Source organism: Ochlerotatus camptorhynchus, unplaced genomic scaffold (genome assembly GCF_037179485.1).
Source record: "Ochlerotatus camptorhynchus isolate MF236.1 unplaced genomic scaffold, CSIRO-AGI_Acam_v1.1 ptg000365l, whole genome shotgun sequence".
Lineage (NCBI taxonomy): Eukaryota > Metazoa > Arthropoda > Insecta > Diptera > Culicidae > Ochlerotatus > Ochlerotatus camptorhynchus.
In genome coordinates, this window is record NW_027040853.1 from 1,411,675 (window position 1) to 1,435,550 (window position 23,876).

At 39.5% G+C, this 23,876-nt stretch overlaps 1 protein-coding gene across 1 annotated transcript in view; it reads right to left on the minus strand.

The window, feature by feature from the left end:
• Positions 1-17,782, minus strand: part of TM4SF (Transmembrane 4 superfamily) — an 89,491-nt gene extending 71,709 nt beyond the window's left edge. The window contains exon 1 of the mRNA XM_065232225.1: positions 17,379-17,782. Within this exon, the coding sequence (XP_065088297.1) occupies positions 17,379-17,444 (66 nt within the window). The 5' untranslated portion in view covers positions 17,445-17,782. The remainder of the gene's footprint in view (positions 1-17,378) is intronic.
• Between the last annotated feature and the right edge of the window lie 6,094 nt (positions 17,783-23,876).

Here is a 23,876-nt window from a genome sequence, read left to right on the forward strand (position 1 = left end):
ACGAAAAGTGTCAAATAGCAAAACATTATCGATGGATGCGTAGAATGTAAAATAACCAAAATGTTCAATGTTTGTCAACACCTTCCCAGGCGTCTCGATCTTTCTCGTTTTAACTCACTAGTTTAAGGAAAATGCAATGTAAGAACTTTGTAAACTCTGAAGCCGTTTCGGCTATATAAACCCTGTAAGTTGAATGAAATAAAGGCTTTTTCGACAAGCATCGACAAGGAACGAATGTGCTCTATTACTAGATACCACATACCCAACTTGTCCAAACCAATGCGCCCTGGTGCTACCACTGGTCACCAGCAACCGCAGTTTGGTTGAATTGGTCTAGGAAGTCCCCTAGCCAAATCCTTGCACGACGCAAGTCCCCGTCGGTTATTTTCACCTCGTCACAACGTGTGCATAAGTTTAGTGAACGCGAGTGAAAGTAGGTCAAAACTGACAGGGTTGAAAACGTAAGTAAAGTATAGTGTGGCATGGAATAGTATGTTGTTTGAATGTTTTAATTTGTTATTCTACCTACTTAACCTAACTTAACCTAACGTGCCAGATCCCTGACGATCTGTCGATCGGATCGCGTACAGCAATCTCTGAACCTTGCGATGGAGTCAGCTCTCCGTAACTCCAGTGTCTGAAGACCAGCCAGGCGGTGGACCTCAGAATTTATAGTCCGCGGGGGACTGTTAAGGATCATCCTAAGGATCTTGTGTTGGATTCTTTGGAGTTTGAGGTGATGGCATTTGGCGCAACTCTCCCAGATTGGCATCCCGTATTCTATTACGGGAAGGATGATTTGTTTGTAGACAGCAAGCTTATTTTTCAGGGACAGGGTAGACCTCCTGTTGATGAGTGGATACAACGATCTTATCAAGATGTTGCACTTGGTTTTGGTTTTGTCAACGTGCTCCCTGAAATAAAGCTTGCTGTCTAGTGTTAGCCCGAGGTGCACGACCTCTTTGGATCATTCCACCACTGAGCCGTTTAAGCAGATCTTATTATTCTCAGACGGAACACGTCTGGGAGATTTTGAGTGTGGAAAGATGATGACCTGGGTCTTTGCCGCGTTGATACGGATCTTCCAGCTGTTGAAATATTCAGGCCTCTCTGAAGTTGGATGTGTCATCTGCGAACAGAGACAACGATCCACCAGCAGGGAGATCCGGCATATCGGAGGTGAACAGGTTGAATCGAATGGGGCCAAGGATGCTTCCTTGTGGAACCCCGGCACCGATGTTGAAAGCATCCGATGTGATGCTATTCAGAGAGACTCGGAACGTCCTGTCCGATAGGTAGTTGTTTATTATCTTCACTAGGAAGATTGGAAGACCGTGCTGCTGCAATTTGAACACCAGGCCATCATGCCAGACATTGTCGAACGCTTTTTCAACGTCCAACAACGCCATGGCAGATGTTTTCGAAACAGACTTGTTCCGTCTGAGAATGTTTGTTACTCGAGCCAGCTGGTGGACGGTCGAACGACCTTTTCGAAAACCAAACTGTTCCTTGAGTAACAAGTTGTTTTCATCGGCAGATGTTAGGAGCCGGTGGTAGTGAGTTGAGGCTAGACAGCAGCGTTGTTTTATATCTTTTCAGGTTAAAGCAGAATGATGTGCAACCAAGTGGTACTCGATTATGACGACTGCGTTTGGGAAATTAAAGACGTAGTCCTACGTCAAAATTTCACTGCCTAGATACTAGAAAACTGCTGCCGGTGAGGTGGACCTATAGAGGTAACACTAAGATCAGAAGGTCCCGAAAAATCGTGCTCAACTTTTTGGCTCAGCTCTGGTACTACCTTCGGTCCCAAGCTATCGATGCACCCTTCGAAACATAGGAAAATCCACGAACTCTTATTTCATCTGTCAAACTTTCATAGCGAATCAAAACAAACATAGTGTAGTACTAGCATTTCGACTAGAATGGGGTACGCTTATAGATGTACTTAAGACCAATAGGCTAGCCAATTTAAAATCGTTAGTTTCCACCGGTTGGTTGACCAGCAGCTTGTGCAGAAGTTGATGACAAGTATCAAGCCCAAAGTTCGAATTTTTATTCGAGAGGAACGATAATCGCAAAACCCATTCTGATTCTGAGGTGCATCCGATTAAAAGCGTTCTTTCTTCTCTTCTTGTTCGCATTTCAAGCTTATTGCTTAGCGCATATTAGCTTATTGCGTGCTCTCAACTCAGTGTTCTAAATGCACTTCCACAGTTATTAATTGAGAGCTTTCGATGCCAATACCAATACATGAATTTGTATATTGTGTGGCAAGCACAATGATGCTCTATGCCCGATTGAAATCGTACCGATTCCCAAATTTGCACGGTTTTAAAAACTCGTTTGAATTATTAAAGACTGCGTAGCCGTTTCAATACAATATTAAAAGATACAGTCGATCCTCCAGTTGTATTTTTTTGTATTTTCGACGCGGAAGCAGAAGGAATAAAACCATTAAATTTCTAAAAGAATTTTATTTACTGGAAGGTATAATGTTTAACTAGGGTAAGTGAGCTAGTTATGACCAGACATGGAAAATCATTTGCATTCATTTCGTGCAGTCATTTACATTAATTTGCCTCTAACTTTTTTCATCAACAGCATTCCGCAAAACAATGTATGGAGTTTTTTTTTTTTTGACTATATGTTTTTAGTATTACTTCTACGCGAAGTCAACGATTTACATAGTTGAAGATGCTAATTTCAAATAACAGACTGTAGTGGTAATTTTTATACGATAGATGGAGTAGATGAAAGCATAGAGTTGATAGTTCCGTTAGAGTACGGCAGTGTGAAGATTGTATATAGATATTAGAATAGCGAACTAGGACAAATAACAATTGAAGTGCGGTAAAAATCGGTAGAACTGTTTCAAACACACAGTTGGTACTTGAACGGGTCGGTTTTCATCTCTTTTTGCCAGTGGTGGCGGGGGGGGACACCCCTCACCATCCCTCTCCAAAGGGGGAGTTTGGTAAAGAGAGATGAAAAAACCGATTTGTACCTTCCTTAAAAGTTGTCCTAGTTCGCTATTCTAATATCTATATACAATCTTCACACTGCCGTACTCTAACGGAACTATCAACTCTATGCTTTCATCTACTCCATCTATCGTATAAAAATTACCACTACAGTCTGTTATTTGAAATTAGCATCTTCAACAATGTATGGAGCTTTTGTAGGTTTTGTTATTAGCTACAATTTTTGTTAAAAAGTCAAATCCGTATCTCTTATGCATGACGAAGCAGAGCGAACAGAAGTCACTATTGTTTTTCAGTGAATGTATTTAACATTCACTGCAAAACAGTAACAAGTTCTGCCCACTCTAGTTCGTGATGCATAAGAGATACAGATTTGACTTGTTAACAAAAATTGTAGTTAATAATAAAACCTACAAAAAACTCCATGCATTGTTTTGCGGAATACTATTGATTAAAAAAGTTAGGGGCAAATGAATGTAAATGAATGTATCAAATTAATGCAAATGATTTTCCATGCCTGGTTATGACACAAGCCCATGTACGCAATGGTACCAGTTTTTGGGCCTACCGATTTAAATAACATGGGACCATGCCTGGTACATGCTAAAACTATTAAGTAGTGCCATAACTGACTGGTGCACTTCCGCTAATACAACCAACACTCACTTACTCGATCTATCCCTAACTCGATAAAAATCCAGACTAATTCAACCACTTGACCACGTTTCCAATTCAAATTTTCAAAACATCCCTCCGTCGATGGCACTATGGGCCAGGAAAACAATCTAGCGGGACAAAATTAATAACTCCGAAACGAATTTCTCATTATAATAAGGACTTCTCTGCAGACGTCAAAATTCCACAGCCTACTGTTTCAGAGTTACATGCATAACAATAAATAAGTATTAAAAAATTGTTTTTTCATCTATTTTTATATTTTATTAGCAAACAAGTTTATCTTTTTCCTTGATGTAGAGGAAGGAACTAAAAACAAAAATGTTGCTAATGAATAGACTGGTTTTAACCACACATTTGAAAGAAACCAATACAGTCCAAGTTCCTTGGTATAATATAAGGCATTTTATTCTTGGACAGATGGCGAAGTGTATTTTATCCCTATGAGTCCAATGATTTTTCATTTATCATTTATTAATTTCTATGAATTTGAGCTAATATTTTCAAGTTTAACAAAAAAATTCAAGTTTACTTTAGAAACTATTAAAAAAGTCGAAAGGGCAGAAGGTAGAAAACGGAAGGTCAAAAGGGACTAAACGTCGAGTGGACAAATCCAAAACCTTAAACAAGTGTTATAATGAACGTCTTTCTATGAATGGATGATTTAATGGATATTAATTCGTATAACTTCATGTACATTATAGTAAAATTAATGAAAGTACATCTGAAAACGCACAAATTTCAAAGAACTGAAAACAGTATAAAACCAAATTTTGAAAATTATATTGAAATCATAAAAAAAAAACACAATTTTAAAATATATACATTTTGCGTCGAAAGGGACAAAAGTTCGGAAGGTTGAAAGGTCGTCCTTTCGACTTTATGTTAATTCGAACTTTTGGACCTTTACAGCTTTTGTCTCTCGTTTTTTTTGTCCTTTCGACCCACTCATATTTTTCTTCTTTTAGTCAATCCTTTAAATTTGTCAAACCTCTTAACGGAATCCTTTTATGAAGAGCTTTGAGTTGGTTTATTTCCTTTAAATTCCGTTATAATTGCTTATCTTTTGACAGATACGCGTATTTCGTCTACGACTTGCAGACTTCATCAGTGTCAAGTACTCAACACCACTTAAGAATCCATCTTTTATCTACAAGTTATATACTAATCAATAGATACTAAAAAATCAGCCGGTATCCACTGCCATGTGTGTTGTTTTAGGTAGCATGCTAAAGAGTCTCGAGCATCCGTTTCCTTGATCTCTGTTAAGCAATGTTGATGGATTATATGTTTAAATATTTCTAAACTTTCAGCTACGTCTAGTTTCCAAGGCGAAGATACAGTCCGCTGGATATTAATGTTATCCTTAGTCAAATTGTGCCCCTTTGTAACGATATGTTCTGCAACCTTGGATTTAAATTCATAATGAAGTCCTTTATCCATCTCTTTGTTAGTCTTTTTTACCTCTGCGATGTGTTCCTTAAACCACGTTTCCAAAGTCTTTTTCGTCTGACCAATGTAGATTTTATTGCAATCTGGACAAGAGATCTTGTAGACTCCGGCTTTCCCTAAGACATTTATTGAATCTTTTGTTGATCCTAACAGTGACTTCAGCTGATTTGTCCTGCTGCTGAATACTCAATCTAGGCCAAAACTTCTAAACTTTGAAATCAATGGTTTGGTAATGTTTTTGTGTAAGAGTTGTCGAAATACGCCTAAAATGATCCCTTGTTCTTTTATCGATTACTGCTTGAATTGTTTTTTCTTGATACCCATTAAGTCTAGCGATTTCACAAATGTGAGCTATTTCCTTTGATTTGCCTGTATCGCTAAGAGGAAGAGTTTGCATCCTGTGAACCATGCGGTGAAAAGTGGCCATTTTGTGTTGATGGGAATGGTTTGAAGTGTTTGGTATTACTCTCTTTGTGTTTGTTGGTTTCCTATAGATTTCGAAATTGAACGAAGACGTTTCCCTGATGATGAGAAGATCTAAGAAGGGGAGTTTGCCGTTTCTCTCTTCTTCGTGAGTATATTTGATGTCCTTGTGAACGTTGCTTATGGCCTCCAAAGTTTTTGATAAATCTTCCCTTTTGACAATGTTAAAGATGTCATCCACGTACCTATACCAACATTTGGGCAACACATTCCTATCCCCCAGAGTATTTTCTAGGTTATCCATGAACAATTCACATAAAAATGGAGAAAGCGGATTGCCCATAGGAGCGCCTTTAGTTTGTTTATAAAAATTTCTTCTGATAATGAAATAATTTTCCTCCATACAAAGACGAGTGTATCTCAAATGACCGAACTTTGCTTTTCCAAGTAGAATCCTCACGTTGCTTCAGAAGCCAGTCCTCTAAAAGGCTGATGGCTTCCTTTACTGGTACACTCGGAATTAAGGCTGGTAAGTTACTGTAGTAACTGGAGCACCTAGGTTAAAAATGAAATGTAATTTATTTTGAATTTGGAACAAATAGAGTTAAAAAAAAAATAACAAAAAAAAACTGGTACACTCGGAAAAAGTGCTGTGACATCAAATGAAACCATGACTTCATCTTCCCGAATCTCTCCTGATGCCTGAAGCTGACTTGCGAATTCCTGTGTGCTGTTAACTGAGCGAGTAGAAAAGGGTTTAGGCATATTTTGAAATTCCTTTACTAGCCATTTGGCAAGCTTATGAGTGGGGGATCCTTCAGCCGAGATAATCTCCCTCATTTCGTTTCCTGGTTTGTGAATCTTTGGTAAACCTTTGATCCTAGGTAGAATAGGGTTTGAAACTTTCAATTGATTCGTAGTGTTGCCAATAAACGCCTTGCACTCTTTCAACGTTTTATCCACATGTTTAACTATAGATGGGAGGGGGTCAATCCTCAACTGTCTGTATGGGCCATTAGTATTTTTTTTTCCGTCATCCGATTGTCATAGTTCTCTTTGTCCAAAATCACTACTGCATTACCTTTGTCCACTTTTGTATAGAATACCGGCTTTGTTTTTAGTTCTTTGAGAATTCGAATTTCCTCTTTTTCGGTTTTACTAAGTGAATGTCCCTTTCCGTTTTCTATTGTCTCTGAAATAATATTCCTGACAGTCTCGTGTAATTGAATAGAAAGTGTGTGAGTGATTGCAGTCTCCATGTCAACGATGGTTTCTTCCACGTCAGGTTTTGAGGAGATCGCATATCCTAATCCCTTGTTGAGAAGTGTCAATTGTTCTTCTGACAACTGCTGCGTCGAGCGATTTCTTTTAGTCCCTAAAACCAAAAATTACAGAATTTTTAATCATTAATCATATTCAGTAATAATATAGTGCCAATTGGGCTATATTAGTCACTTTCAATAATAATTACAAAATAAATTAGCGAAACTTTTTTTTACTAGCGACATCTGTTAAGAAAATCAATCATGCTGGTAATCCTTTGTTCGCATTCGTTTCGACAGTCACCATCTTTGATTCTCGTTAAATTTTTATGAAGCTTAAATGACTCATCCCAAAGCGGGTCACCTCAAAATCCCTTAATTCCTCCGATTTCAAAATATGATTTATATCGCTTCACCCGCAAAAAAAAAATATATTGCTGCAATCGACGACGTCCACTATATGCGCATCTCATCATCGTGATTCTATTTTCAGCACGACCGCGACTCCGGTTTTGTTCTTGAAATTCTGCGTCAACTATTATTGTCTTTCGTCTACTATATTTTCATTAGGCAATGTGGGCCCCCTCCTTTACCGAAGCATAACACCGCACATCACGTTTTCCGTTTATGCAAAGAGTTGAATTGCATGGCCTACCGCGACATCGGACGGACACACGTCTACCGACTCGACGTCCGTTCACACGTAGCAACGATCGGACAGCCGGCCGTTTTGGGGGGAAATCGTGTACCGCTAACCGAGACTAGTCAGGCGCGCGGTGGTTTTATTGTTAAAACCGCTTGCCGTTGTCTTTTTTTATAATAGGGTAGAGAACTACTTCGGTCTAATCGCCGATTTTGGGCCTATCGAGCAGAAAACTTCAAATAAATCCTTGATTTCAGAGCTCACAAGTCAATTATGCGTTTGGTACGATACTTTAGTTAATAAGCTACGGAGCGAAGTCAATGAGAACGCGTGATATGAAGGTTTGCACCCATTATTCCCAAAAACAAAACAAGCTCTCCTACCGAATCAATTTTTATCTTCATCCGATAGGCCGAAGTGAATTCATTGGCGTTTCAATACGTTTGGCCGAGTTTAGAATCCGTAGGCCGAGTTTGGCGTCAAAAAGCAGTGTTAGACTTTTGACAATATCTCAACGATTGGTTTCTCTTTATCAAATCTTACGGTACATACGGAAAGGTAAATAAATTTGGAAGCCATCAGTAATAATAACATTCCGTTCGGTGCTAAACTGTGCTAGATTAAGAAAGACGAAGTGCAAGTTGTGCTTAATAGGCCGAAAATGGGGTAGTTAACCCTATACACAATTACAAATTTATCAACTTACGTTGACCATACCACGATTCTCAATGAATGGTGGCGCGCGCTCTTTCTCTTTCATGTCATGAATCTCACGTCGCGTTTCGATTCGAGAAGCAAAGCAAAGGTAAGGTAGCTTCTCTCCTCATTTGATGTGTTTTTTTTTCAGTTTTGTTTTGTGTTGTTGTGTTTAGGTTTGGAAACATACTACTTATCTGCAGGTAAGAATCGTATGCTGCTCTTTCACAGGTAGGTGTAGCTAAGCGGGTTGGGCTCTAACTAATACTTCCGTAGGAAATTTCTGCCTCAACAAATACAGCAACGTCTCTACCTTGTTGAACTTTAAACTGGTTCGTTGGAAGGTGGAGGGTATGATGGAAATTATTGTTTCAGATACGAGATTCGACGGAGTTTATCTGAGTCAGTACTCGGTTGATCCGGTATTCAACAATAATAATAAATTGACAATGTTTAATTTAATATTTAACGATATTCAAAAATCCACAACTCAAAGGGATCAGGATTTAATTATGGCGTTTATGGGTTTGCAATTAACATCGTAAGAAAAAGTGCAACATTCAATACTGTAAGACGCAATAGATTCAAGTATTGGATAATCTACCATTCGCAACGTCAATTATTCCATTCACTGAACCAAATCGACATGTGCTCTACGTTAGATTTATCATGTGATAAAACATTGTCAGAAAGTACTGTGCAACACAACACGGCTTTCTAGGACAGATTTTGAATTTATTATCGTCTCTTGAGTTGAAGTCTAGAATATACTTTTGCACTAACGCTTGACGTTTTTTTAGATAACACTCTCTTTATGAGGAGTGTTATGAGGTCAGCGAGCCGTGTATGAGGTCAGCGAGCTTTCAACAGGGAAGTGCTCTGCGTTCTAAAAGATACAGTCCAAGTATTAGAAATAGCACCGAAAGGAGGGCTGAAACGTCGAGATAGCGTTTTCAAATGCTTTAGACAAATGTTTCTTGTGTTATTTTCTACAATTGGCCCCTGTACGACAATAATGTCACATTCTTATCTTCTTCTTCTTCTTCATCTACGCATTTCAAGCTTATTGGTTATCGCATATTAGCTTATTGCGTGCTCTCAACTTATGCACTTCCACAGTTATTAATTGAGAGCTTTCGATGTCTGTATCATTTATGCATTAGTATAACTATGTGGCAATTACAATCATGCTCTATGCCCAGGGAAGTCGAAATAATTTCCAACTCGAAAAACTCCTAGACCGGACCGGGAATCGAACCCAACCACCTCCAGCATGCTCTTGCTTTGTAGCTGCGCCTTTACTGACTGAGCTAAGGGAGGTTACATTCCTATATTTTTAGTAAATGGCCAAAGTCGTGAATAACATCTCAATTCAAAAAAAGAGCGGGGTGAAGTTGACCACTACACCGTTTAATTTTCGATTCTCATCAATTCTTTTTCATTATATTGTTATAAGATAATTTGTTTAGTACTTCATTAACTACATTGTAATTTTAAAATGTTTCCACTAACAAATGATGCATTCTACAACTCAATACAATTTTGTGGAAATGTACTGTTCCTAGACATCCTATCAGGATCAGAAATTATTCTGGTGCTGTGTTTAGTGAAATCACTTCATTTTGGGTCGCTGAATCCGAGCCTGAAATCTAATTTTGTTAAAATGAACTATTTCGTGTCATAAAATACACACACACACACAAACCAAGAATTTATTACAATGAATTACAATTACAATTAGTTCCATTTCCTATCATCCTCTGTTCATGAACATTGCAGCGAATGTTAAAGCTCGATTCAAAGTAAATCTGGACGCACGGTTTAATACACCACCGCCCCTCGGTGGTTGGAACAAAAAACGTTTGACAGGCATTTGTTGATGTTTTATTGACGAAAAAATTGGTGAAAATTTATTCTCGATTGATCGACGCATCCCGAAATTACGGATCATGGAACTTGAGAAAAGAAAATTAATTGTGCACAAACATCTAGAGTACCCTTCGTGGTCTGCCTCAAAAATAGCAAAAGTGTTAAAACTCCCAAAGTCAACGGTGAGTCTTGTAATCAAACGTTACAAGAATACTCTGAGTGTGGATAGAGCACAGCGCATCTATCATAAAAGTGGCACTAGGGACAAAGAGCTGAGGAGAAAGGTGTTGAGGTACGTGAAAAGCAACCTAGGTGTCTCCATACGTGATTTGGCAAAGAAATACGATTACAACTTTTCCACCGTGCGTAACATCCTTTCAAGAAAAGGATATAAGTCTTTTTGTGCCAGTAAACATCCGAATCGCTCCCTGAAACAAAATTTAGTGGCCAAAAAGCGAGCACGATTACTATACGAACGAGTTTTGACGAAATTTGATGGCTGTATTTTAATGGATGACGAAACATATGTCAAAATGGATTATAAACAAATCATCAGACGAAAATTTTACCTGGCAACTGGTCGTGGGGATGTCCCTTCCAGGTATAAATTTGTTTTTGCTGATAAGTTTTTTCGGAAACTAATGATTTGGCAAGGAATCTGCAGTTGTAGGTTTTCATCACATCTCACACAATTACGTCGTTAAAGAGCGTCTGAAAAGGCGGATTTTACCCTTCATTCGGCAACACAACACCAACGTTATGTTTTGGCCGGATCTAGCCAGCTGCCACTACTCTAAAGAGGTACTAGAATGTTGCAAACAATGTTAATTTCGTTGCCAAAGAGATTAATCCTCCGAATTGCCCTGAGTTCAGACCGATCGAAAAATATTGGGCAATTGTCAAGCGAAAACTTCGAGGATGCGGTGAAGAAGTGACAAATGCACGACAAATGCGTTTAAAGTGGAATAAGTTCGCCGGTACAGTGTGCAGATCATGATGGCATCGATCACAAGTAAAGTGCGACAGTTCGTTCCAAACGGTGAAATGTAATAACTTGTTATGTATCGTTTGAAAGCTGAATAAATACCCTTTTGTTTGACGTTTTGATCAACCGTGTATGTTGTTTAATTCTTGAGTTATGATCACTTGAATGCGTCCAAATTTACTTTGAATCGGGCTTTAGAAGTTGACCTTGCAGACGATGCAATGATTTTTAATCTTTTTTATTCTGTGTTCTGCATATGCTTTCACCTATACAAGCAAGCATTTTTCTTGCTTTGACATGGTAGAACGACGCACACTTTGTTGTTATCGGAAGATTATGTCATAATTGTGGGTAATATGTCAGCTAAATTTAACAATCCTTATTTTTGATGATTATTGGTCGCCCCGGAGATGAACTAGCCATAGGCTAAAAATCTCCTTAGTAAAGAATTTAAAAAAAGGTCTTGATTATTGAGATTTTTAGCCAGAGGCTGGGTCACCTCTCAATATTCTTTCTGAAATTATCTCGACTTACTTGGGCATAGTGCATCATTGTACCAACAATCAATACGAAACTAACGATTTTAAATTGGCTCACTACTTGAGTAGCCTATTGGTCCCAAGCAAACGATTAACGTATCCCATTCTAATCGATATTCTAGTACTACACTATGTTTGTTTTGATTCGCTATGAAAATTTGACAGATAAAATGAGGGGTTCGTGGATTTTCCTATGGTTCGAGGGGTGAATCGATTAGCTTGGGACCGAAGATAGTACCAGAGCTGAGCCAAAAAGTTGAGCACGTTTCTTCGGGACTTACTAGTCTTAGAGTTACCTCTACGATTGTACTGTAATACACCAGACAGTCTTTAAATCAATTCATTTAATTTTTATGAAAATATTACATCCACTTGGCAACATAATAGTTATGTTTGATGAGGTAATTTTCTCAGCTACAACTTAACTCAAGACCACTTTTCGATACAAGAACACTGTTGTGATTCGCACTGATGGCGAATTTCATCTCGTTTCTGTCACCACAGAAAAAAAATAGGCGAATCAAAAGGTCTTTTGCATCTAGGCGAAATCGTCCGCAGTGTAAATAATTGCTTCATGTCTGTATGTGCTTGATTGAAAATGGTTCTTTAAACTGCTTTGATTTCTGTTTTTAATAAATAAAAGGAAATAAAGAACATAGTCAATCCTCCAGGGTGGCATGTTGCCTCCTGGAGGACCTTAAAGTAACCAGTTGTTCATTATTTAATCCGCTTGAAGAAACTTTCTGATAAGACGTGTTTGAAGTACACACCGTAGGACCTAACCGTTGAAAGAATCATATGATGCCGTGACCAGGATTTAGTGGACGTCTTTGAAATTAATCAACTGGATGCAAGCACCCCGCTGTTGCTACATCATCATCAGTTTGAGAAGTTCAGTTATCCGTCCAGTGTCGACGTGAACTAAATCAGGAGCCCAGTCCTCCGTCGTCGATTCAAACTGTCAATGATTTAAAGTCAACTTCACTCGCTACATACTAGTTCCAAGGGAATTCAGGCCAGAGTTGTCATCACAACCGTCACCACGAATCTCCCTTCGACAGAACTAGTACACAACATAGGTCTCTAAATTGGACGATGCTATTCGAAAATTATCCTTACCCCTTCAAATCCTCCTAGCAATGGGTTAAGAAGCTTCACCGGCAAACCAGCATCGACTATGGAGGCCAGTATTGGATTGATGATTCGTTTTCCACCGTCATCATTTCATAATACGCATACAAACAAATCTGATGTCATCAACATTACCATAACGCCTACTTGAGTTATCGTCAACTTAATTGGATTTCACAAACCTGGTAGATGTAGTCCGGCCATCTAAACACTAGATCAACAACTGAATCACAACATCTTGTTTTCAGCCATAATCTAGCACAGTGTTAAAAACATTGGTTTTTGGGGGCCGGGATGTTGTGATTCGCACTGATGGCGAATTTCATCTCGCTTCTGTCACCACAGAAAAAAACAGGCCTTTTGCATCTAGGCGAAATCGTCCGCAGTGTAAATAATTGCTTCATGTCTGTATGTGCTTGATTGTAAATGGTTCTTTAAAATGTTTTGTACACTAAAAAATTGAAATGAATTGTTTGTTATGGTCAATAATTCATTTCTTTTATCTTTATTAAGGAGACAACAATTCACATTTGAAGTTTAAAGGGCGAACACGAAATTATTGCGACACATTCAACAGGGCATAACTTTTTTACCATTGGGTAAAAATCAACCAAATTTTGCACACTTTTTCATTGATGTGTATTGTGTACATGATGTCAAACTCGAAATCGTGTTTTTCGATTCTACGAAAATGGAGGTGAACCAACGCGAGTTGAGAGAACAAATTCTTTCCTAACACCTGGAATTTCCTGACTTGTCGCACCGGCAGTTGGGAAAAATGTTGAACATTCACCATTCAACCGTCTCCAGAGTGTTGAAGCGGTTCCAGGAGCGGTTGACGTTGGACCACGGCAAAGGAGCTGGAAGAAAACCGGGACCGGAGAACAAAAAGACGGAGGGAAAGGTGAAGCGGATGATTAAAGCAAATCCCAACGTCTCAAGCCGTGATTCGGCTAAAAAGATCGGCATGTCGCAGAGCTACGTCCAGAATGCAAAGAAGAGAGCTGGACTACATACATACAAGGTACAGAACTTCCCAAACCGCGATGAGCGGCAACAATCGACGGCTAAAACTCGGGCACGGAAGCTCTACGAGAAGATGCTGACAAAATATGGCTGCTGTGTGATGGACGACGAAACGTATATAAAAGCCGATTTTAAGCAAATTCCGGGGTTGGAGTTTTTCACCGGCAAGAGCAAGTTCGATGTGGACGACAAATTTAAGAAGAAGAAAATGTCGAAGTTCGCCTCCAAATATCTCATTTGGCAGGCCATCTGCTCTTGCGGACTGAGGAGTGAGTCTTTCGTGACAAAGGGCACAGTAAATGGCGAGATCTACAAATCTGAGTGCCTCGAGAAGCGCCTTTTGCCGTTCTTGCAGCAGCACGACGAAGCTCCGCTATTTTGGCCAGATTTGGCATCATGCCACTATTCTAAAAGTGTCCTGGAGTGGTATGAGGCCAATTCTGTCCATTTTGTTCCAAAGGACATGAATCCGCCAAACTGTCCGGAGCTGCGCCCGGTGGAGCAGTACTGGGCAATAATGAAGCGGGAACTTCGGAAGAGCAAGAAGACAGTCAAAGACGAGAAGGACATGTTAAGCAAATGGAAAAAAAAACTGAGAAACTGGTACCGGATGACACTGTAAAGACTTTGATGGAGGGCATCAAGCGAAAATGCGTTCAATTTTACACTCAAGGCTCCATCGATTAACTTTTCTTTGATTTTTGAAGTAAATATATGTATAAAACTACCCTAAAATTTTGGTTTGATTCTAAACATTATAAGAAAATTGGCATGACATTTTCGGTGTCGCAATAATTTCGTGTTCGCCTTTTAATTCAGCCATTTTGAATATCGGAAAAATACTTGATAAATAATGGTGAATTTGATATTTTTCAACAAATCATAGCTCGAAAACGTTACTTCCAATCGAAATGACGTCTAACACAAAGTTCTAGGAAAAATAATCAATACAGAAACCAACCCAGTGAACAAAAAGTTGGTAACGTAAAACGGGGGTAAGTTGATCACGAGGTTGATCACTTTTTAACTGAACCCTGAATATTCTTCCTAGCATATGTTTGGCACACAAACAAATACCTCTCAAACCTGTACTAGAAAATACTTTTCTGATGTTCGAATTAAGTTTTTAAATTGCATGTTTAGTTTATGTTTAAGAATTAAAATTGCAAATGTTCAATTCTGGGGTGAAGTTGGTTTTTATGCAATGCAATATTCAGAAGTTAGCGGTGCCGGTGGTGTAGTGGTAAGCGTGATTACCTCTCACCCCAGCAGGCCTGGGTTCAATCCCAGTCGGCACCACCGGGATGTTCTGAGGCATAACATCTTTGATCACGCCTTCCTTCGGGAGGGAAGTAAAGCCATTGGTCCCCGGTTCATGAGTTGATGGCTCGATAGGTAAGGTCCAGGTGTGGGAGCTGCCTCCCTGGCGTCGGTAGCATTGGTGCTCAGCACGGAAAAAAAGATCGACGGAAAACAAATCAAGAAAAAAAAATATTCAGAAGTTAGCATGTCTACTTGATTTATGTTCGCTTAAGACGAATCTTGTGTTAAAATTCCAACAAAATTTGTGGTTCAATGAATTCAACCTAAATTTAAAAAAAAATATCAAAACCTGTTATCAATATGTTTTTTAAAACATAATTTCATAATGTTTTGATATCCGACTTTGTTCGGGTAGTGACTGTTGGGTAGCTGAAAATTTTGTCTTTCCGTCTATTTTTTTTAAATCGAACAAAAAATTGCTAAGTGAACCTGAAAATTTTTCGCTCCGTCTGCAATCAGTAAAGATAAGTTTACTCCAACATTTACATAGGGGAAATGACGACTTCGGCATGACAGACTATTTTCGGCAACCCAAATTGAAACACTATTTTCACTGGATTTTCTTACGAAAACACTTCGCTGAATGCATGCAAACGATTCTTTATGCTTTCAGCTTCAATTTGACTATATTTTTACCACTGAGAAAAAGCAATCTAGCAGGGTTTTCTTGAAATGAAACACACGCACTACAAATTGTAGCTGATTTCGAGTTGCCGATAATAGAACAGCAGATTTACATGTAGTTCAAATGGAACGGTTTCCGAAGAAAAACTGGTTGCCGACAATACTCGCTCTCACTAGAGAAGATTGGAGCTTTGTAAAAGCGTTTCAAAACAGTTTTTGACAATTCTTTCGACTGAAATTGTTAGAGCAGCTGGCAGCAAAAGATTTTAAACAAACCAATATTGCATATGTGTGCGTTCCATAGAGAAAAAGGCTATAGAAAGAAGGTCGCTGCTTAGGTTGCCGAGAATACGTAAATTCCCCTATTTGTTAATAAAGTGAATAATTAAGCAACGAAATAAGTGATTTTTATTTAGATATTTTACTATTCCTTCTTCTTAAAACAATATGTATAAATCAAGTAAGTATTCAGGTGTGGTTACTAGCATCAGCTTTAGTAAAAACGTGAGACAAACACTACTGGTACTTGAGTGCTTGGCATTGAGAAAGTCTATAAGTAGTGGATGAAATACGCTTATCTGTCAAAAGATAACCAATTATAACGGAATTAAACCTTTTTATCAGAAAACTGTTTGAAATTATCGAAGACATTACAAAAAATAGTGAAAACGTGATTTTTGTTTGCCGTTTGATGAGTTAGGGTTGTCAATATTCGGTTATTATAGATCAATCAATCAATGACGATTTAGAGCAATTCGATAAAATTAGCATGTTAAGGTAATTAATTTTCAAAAATTCAAAAGCGTTTTATTCGTTCAAACCCAAAATTACGTTCATGAAAATGTGAGCATTGCATTCTATTTGCCTACCGGAACACAATGAATACAGTTTCACTGTCAGAATTACGCGAACCTACTTTTGAATTTCCAAAAATGTATGACGTCCCCTTGCCCCTTAAATAAGTTCAATCATTAATCAGATTTTCGCAGTAATTAGAACCAATGTAACCCATCTGATACTAAACCATTAACAGTCTTTCAATTATAACAGCTTCTGATGTATTTTTGAGCCACATTTTTCTGTCTGTTTACAGTATGAAGTATGAACCTAATCAGCGCTCGTATACATTAGAAGCGGACTATGGTGTATCGTGTTAGTAAGCGTAGGTACGATATTCCACAGGTGAACCGTAAAAAATATAATGATGAGTACTCAACAGCAGCACAAACACCTTCACACACTCACAAAGCTCTCCTTGCGCTGCACACTAATTAACGCCGAACCGCAGTCTCTTATATCATTTCATCCATTCGCCATTAGGTAGTGGTGCTAGAGCAGCTAGCTTACCTTAACCGACCATTCGTTTGTCCCATAATATAGATTTTACAATTCCCTTCAGTTGATGGATTTATTTCACTGGCTTCGTGACCAGCACGATTGATCACATTACATATGCTTGCTTTATGCTGCGACCTGCAACATAGTTGAAATTTCACTCGCGATTGATGCGCATTCGAATACGGTAATACCGAACGTAAAATGCAGCTTAATAATGGGAATCCCCATCGCCCGCCCCCTTCACTTCAACACTCTTGAACACAACAGCACTGGACGTGGCGGTATAAGATCGAGTTTGATCTGCTACCTACTACACTCTATGGCACTCTACTCACTTTATTTTCCTCGTTGATTATTGCATCAAACCAAGAGGAGAAAACCACATTCTTTCCGAAAGCGACAACTCACCGAAATCAGAACAATATATGCATAAACCAGATATCTGAAGCATTTAATCCTGGCCGACAGACGCATCTCGAGAGATTTATTGGATCCACTCGTCACGATCGAAATTCAGCATGATTCAAACGGTTCTAATCCACGTAGAGATCGCACCAACTATTTCTTCTGGCGATCGACACTAGCTGGCGACGCACCTTCTTCGCCTTCACACAAACACACACACTCACGCAAATGCAATCTTTAGGGTCCGGATCGAAGAAATAGCCACGTAAAAGGTAACGACGGAGACCCCCGACTAAGGCTTCACACACTCGAACCACACGCCCGACGACGCTCTACGAGACGCTATACCTACAACCTCCTTTCAGGGTGCAAGGTAAACCTGTACTGAATTCGAGACTGTTGTGTTGTGACTGCTAAACACGACGACGCTGGTCTCTAAAGCCATCCAAACAAGCGCGCACGGCATCAGAGAGGAGTCTCAACTCAACTCAATTCACAGTCAACACCAACACACAGCCGTCGGACGGTTTATAAGGGACCCAAACCCAACCAACTTGAACCATTGCGAACTAATGCTACGAAAAGTGGCAGAGAATGAAGAGAAAATCAGAGAGGGTTGTTTCCCGACACGCATATTCCTACGCAAAACGGAAAAACGTGCTGTCGAGTTGTGTGGTGCATCTTTGTTGTTTTCCCTCACGGACGACGGTAGATACGCTCTATGCTCACTCACCACAGGATATCTGCTGCTCAGCTGCTGCTGCTGATGCTGGCCGTTCGTTCAATGCCTATACCATACCAGATGACGATGATGATGGTTTGAGCAGACGCGTCTCTGTACACGACACTTGAAAACGAGATGAGGGAAAATCCCCTATCAGTGATGGGATGAATGGAATTTTTTTCTCTCAGCCGATGGTTGCTATATACGGAGTGGGACAGATTTTTCAAATCGCAGTGGACTCGTCATGAATGCATCGAAGACAAAATATATAAGAGGAAGAGATTCAAGAGAAGGTTAGCGATTGACGGTTATGAAACCGAGGTGGTAGACGAGTTCGTGCAGCTGGACTCAAGGGTCAAGCGCAATGACAGCGGAAGCGGAACGGCAGTGGCAGCGGAAAAGTTCGATCTGAGTAAGCCTACTTGTCGGATTGAAAACTAGTTAGAACCAAATCGACTTCGGCTAGGCATCTAGATGTCATTTGTGACAACTGTCAAGCTTTCCGTTTCCGTTCCGCTTCCGCCCATATTGCGTTTGGACCTTCACTAAGTCTTGTGACCTGACAGCCTATAATGACACCAGTAGACACACCCAAAGACGCATTATGGCAGGGAATCGTACTTAATTTTGGACTCAGACAGAAGGACGCCGAAGTTCGTCGCACCACGAAGTTGACTATCTACAAAACACTGATTAGACCAGTAGTCCTCTACGGTCACGAGACATGGACTATGAGAAGGTGTTTTTGATCGGAAGGTGTTTCGTATTACGTAGCTGCTCCATCTGATCCTCACTGCAGCTATTCCATCCTGTCACTAACTCGTAAAGGTAACCGTAAGAGGTTACCAAAAATAAACGCCATGCCTACTGGTAATTAAAAAAAAACTGTGCCGTCCAAGCGAGGAAAGATTAAATTTAAGTACATTGTGGATAATGTTTTGAATACCCTCGGCTTTCCTGACGAGTCGCCACTTCGAGGGCTTATTGACTTGCTTGTTCCTACAGTTGCAAACTGTATCATGGCCCCTTATTGGTGAATTCATGTCTTCCGATGGATAATTCATCGAGTGAGGATCAAGATATGATCACTGTAGTACAATGGAACTGTCGTAGTTTAAGACCTGAATTAGACTCGTTCAAGTAATTGATTCACAATTCTGATTGTAATATTTTTGCACTCTGCGAAACATGGCTTTCTTCGGAAGATGAACTAAACTTTCATGATGTCATTCATATGGTGGCGTACTTTTGGGGATCAAAAAGCGTTACCCCTTCTATAAAATATCAAGCCCAACAATTTCAGGCATTGAAATTGTCGCTTGCAAAAAAATATGAAGAACAAAGATCTTTGCATAGCTTCTGTATATGTCGCTTCAAGGACTTCCATAAACCGCTATCAGGTTGGGGCGAATCATATGATGACTATAGAGCGGACATTTTCTATAATTTGTGTGACGATTTCAACTTCACTATCTTGATCACTGGTGAAGCAAAACGAATAGCAAAACCTCCTTCTCGGGAGAGCCGTCTTGACATATCTTTGTACTTGTATCTTTGTACTCACTATCATTAGATTGTATGTGGAAGGTAATCAATGATCCCCATGGTAGTGATCACTTACCAATTATCATATCAATCAAAAGTGGCCGTTAGACTGATGCAAAATTTGACATTTTCGCTCCACAGTGCTCAAGCGGTTCCAAATCGGGTCTAGATTAGCCTCGAAAGGTTTGAACTGATTTGGTAAGAAACTGACTGGGCACAAACCATTTGAAGTTTATATGGGAATTACTATGGGGAAACCAAACTTTTTCTTCGTAGTCTTCAACAAAGTTGTAGCTGTGAAAATTTACTACAAGTACAGCTATCAATTTTTTCAGCAGAGTAATTGGGTTAATTATTAGATAGATAAGAATACAAACTTTGGTTTTCCCATAGTAATTGGAACCGTTTGAACACTGTGGAGCGAAAATTTCAAATTTTGCATCAGTCTAGTGACCTTCAAAACACAGATCAGTCAATTCAAGTTCCTTTTGACCTCACGAGGAACACTGATTGGCAAAAATTTCCATCGGTGGTAACTCTTGGTATTGATTCTAGCGATCCTCTACGAGATCCTCTACAACCATTGGACGAGTATCGTTTTTTTACCGAACAAAAGCGCATTAGAAGCTCAGAAACGACGTGTTCCAAGTGCATTCTCAAAAAGAAGATCCGCCACCCCTGGATGGGATGGCGAATGCACAAAGTTGTATCTTGAGAAAAAAAAAAGCTCAAAAACTAACTGAAAGCAAAGAAGAAATTACTGGCGTACTTTGATCCACATCACCTTTATCCTAGACAGTTACCTTTTAAATGGTGGAACGGTAAAAAAATGGCCAATCATGATTATGTTATTGTATAAATGATCAAACTTTTGAAGTTCAATGACTACAAAATACAAGATTTTTTTTAACTGGTTCGTTTATTTGGACGGCTCAACCGCGTTGGCTTTACGGAGCCGATAGTTCATTGTTCTTTGTTTGTTACAAAATTCACTTAATTCTATGTCTAGTAGGAGTTGGGCTGAATACTCGCGGCTTACCCGAGGTTAGAAGGGTACATTGTCGAAGGATAGGATCAGGAGATGAGCTTGGGAGTAGGGTTTCGTTGTCTCATCAGAGCGTTGTCGCCAGTATGACCGGTAGTGCGGTTCTAGATTCGTCTGGAGTTCGACCGGCTATGGTGACCAGTGGGCGACGATGAGACTCATCGAGACGGGCGACAAGACAAACAAAAACTAATAAAGAGAGACAAAAGACAACGTAATTAAATTCTTAAACTAGCCATTTGCGGAAACACATAAATCGACTGCATATAGCAGGTTACCAACACGTCTCTGATATGAACATAGGGTTATCTTCCTTGGGCCTCGAGGGTATTCAAAATTCACTCTCTGGCGGCGTCATTATCCTCTGTTGACATTTTTGCTTCAAATACGTAATATGGGTATTCCAAGTGCACTTTGAATCAAACCAGACCCCAAGGTACTTGAAAGACAATGATTGGGTAATGTTTCTGCCCAAAAGGTTAAGCTGCATTTGGGCTGGGTACCGCTTTCGAGTAAACACTACTAGTTCAGTTGTCTGCGGCGAGAATTCGATCCATAGATTCCTAGCCCAAGAAAACCCACGGCATGTGGACCTCTTACGGAAACCACACCGTCATCTGCAAGTTGCCTTAGCGTGCATTGTTCTACCAAACAGTTGTCGATATATTTGACATAAAAGTTATAAAGAAGAGGGCTTAGACATGAGCCCATGTAACTAATTCTGGAAGTTGTCAGTTCATTCGCTTTTCTGACAACAAATTGGGCAAGAAATTATTTAAAATTCCAGAAAGTCCACATCTGTGCAGATTGTCTGACAGAATTTTAATGGAAACTGAAGCAAAAGCCCCCTTAATGTCCAAGAATACTAAGGCTAATTGCTCGTGCGCAAAGGCCAGTTGAATATCTGTGGAAAGCAGCGCTAGACAATTGTTTGTTCATTTGCTCTTGCGGAACCCAAACTGTGTATTTGATAGCAATTTATTTGATTCGACCCACTGATCGAGTCTCCGAAGGATCATTTTCTCCAACAATTTCCTAATGCACGAAAGCATGGCAATCGGACGATATGAGTCATGGTCAGACGCTGGTTTGCCGGGTTTTTGCATGGCTATTGCTTTGACCTGTCTCCATTCAGGCGGTACAATGCTGTTTTCTAGTAAGGAATTGAATAAGTCCAGCAAGCGTCTTTTAGCGATATCTGGGAGATTTTTTTCAGAAGATTGAATTTAATCATATCGCTTCCCGGTGAGGAGTTATTCGATGAAAGAAGAGCCATTGAGAATTCCGGGGGGAGGTAGCTCATCGATTCTTCCGTTTCGCCTCCTAGCATCGTGCTATAAGGTACCAGGCGATAACCAGGGTAGTTGATCGATAGCTCGATGACGTCATTTCGTTGGCGTCTGCAATGGGAAATTCTCATAGCAGGCGTTGACGATGGGACGTTGCGAGTTGTTGAATAGCAACTATCGTGGTAACTCACCGATTACCAGTCGATCTGCCAAATTTGGAAAGACGTCTGCATTGAATTGCCTCATATAATAATATTCCGCCCACTATATCACAAGAAATTGCGAGTAGCTGAGTGGAATGGAGATAAGTTAAGCATTGGGTACAGGACCAAGTCTCCCCTGGGTGGTGCCAAAAGATGAGCGCAATAGAATCATCAAGTTGCCATAAGGCACGGAATGAGACTATTGCATGGCTGGGTAGTCAAAGTCTTCCATTCGTTAGTCATTTCAGGTGGATTAGAACAGGTTTAGGTGTAGGGTGGGTGTTGGCCAGATTTGGATTTTTCAGATATAATCCTAAATAAGACCTAGATTATTTAATACACTAGTAACCTCAACTTCTGTCACAATGTTTCATTGTGACTAATCAACACTCAATGGGTAAAATATCAAATTTGCGGTAAATTTGAAAAAAAAGGTAACTTGGAGTGTAGAGCGCACTGCCCACTGGACGATTCTGAAGCCTGACCAAGTGAGTGGGTTACGGGTTTATTTGATTGTACGTCATTTCCAAGTTATATATAGATACATTCATACCATTAGCATTTTGTATTTGAGATAAGACAGACACAGGATGCGGAGGGCCCGCTTTGGGCGAGCGTAACCCATGTTATGGCTTCCATTTATTAAATAGTTCAGATAGGCTGGAAATGATAGGTTCATGGTGAGAAAATGTACCATATGGAGCCCGTTCACTGATCAAAATTAGATTCAAATCGTCAGGCCCTGCCCTGTAACAAGGGGATTGACGATGATTTGTCAAGTTTCATTTTGCATTTGCATATAATTGTAAGTTTAGGTTTGCTTTTGTAATTGTAAGATAGATAGTTTGGCTCAATTGAAACATTGAGTTGTACAAACTTGACGAATCATACCTCTAAAATAGTAGTAGTTACAGTGCCGCATTATCTAACAACCACTGCCTGCAACTAATGTTGGAGGGGTCAGCAGGGCTGATTACGGATCAAAACTAACATAACTCTAACTCTGAAATGATCCCGAAACTAATGCTCATTCATTGCACTTTGAGTCATAAAGTAGTTTTATTTATTTTCCTACTAATCTATCTACACACTTAGTTTTTTCTACCGAGCTCGGCTGTGCGGGTCTCGGCGAGGAGGGGGTTTCGCTGAGATCTCGGCGGGAGTGACATTTGATTGCTGAGTCTCGGATAATGCCTTTTCTAATAATCTGCCTACGTTTCTTTTCTTTGTTATCTACTTCATCCCTTTTTTATTTTTTGCTCTTCTTTCCTCTTCTCTTCTTTTGTTTTGTTTGTTTACATATAACTAATACTAATACCTCCTTGTTTTCTCTCTAATTTGTCTACTATGTCCCACCATCACGATGAGAGATGAGCTACATGGTACACGCTCATATACACTCGCAAAATAGTATGCCGCAAGTAAGTATATCACAGAGGCAACTAAAGATCCAGAAACAAAAACCGATAACGCTGAAGATAATGAGCTGTGGTGATTTATTTGACTATATAGTATTATTTATTTATACTAACCTAAACAAAACGTGGGGTGACCCAAATCCAAACGATCACTAACCAAAATAATAGACTTATCTTTTTTTTTTCAGCTGGTGTAATTTCGTATAGTTCTGTTTCTCTCTTTTCAGCAAAACAACAACAACAAAAACCTCTATAACTCTTCTCCATTCTTTTAATC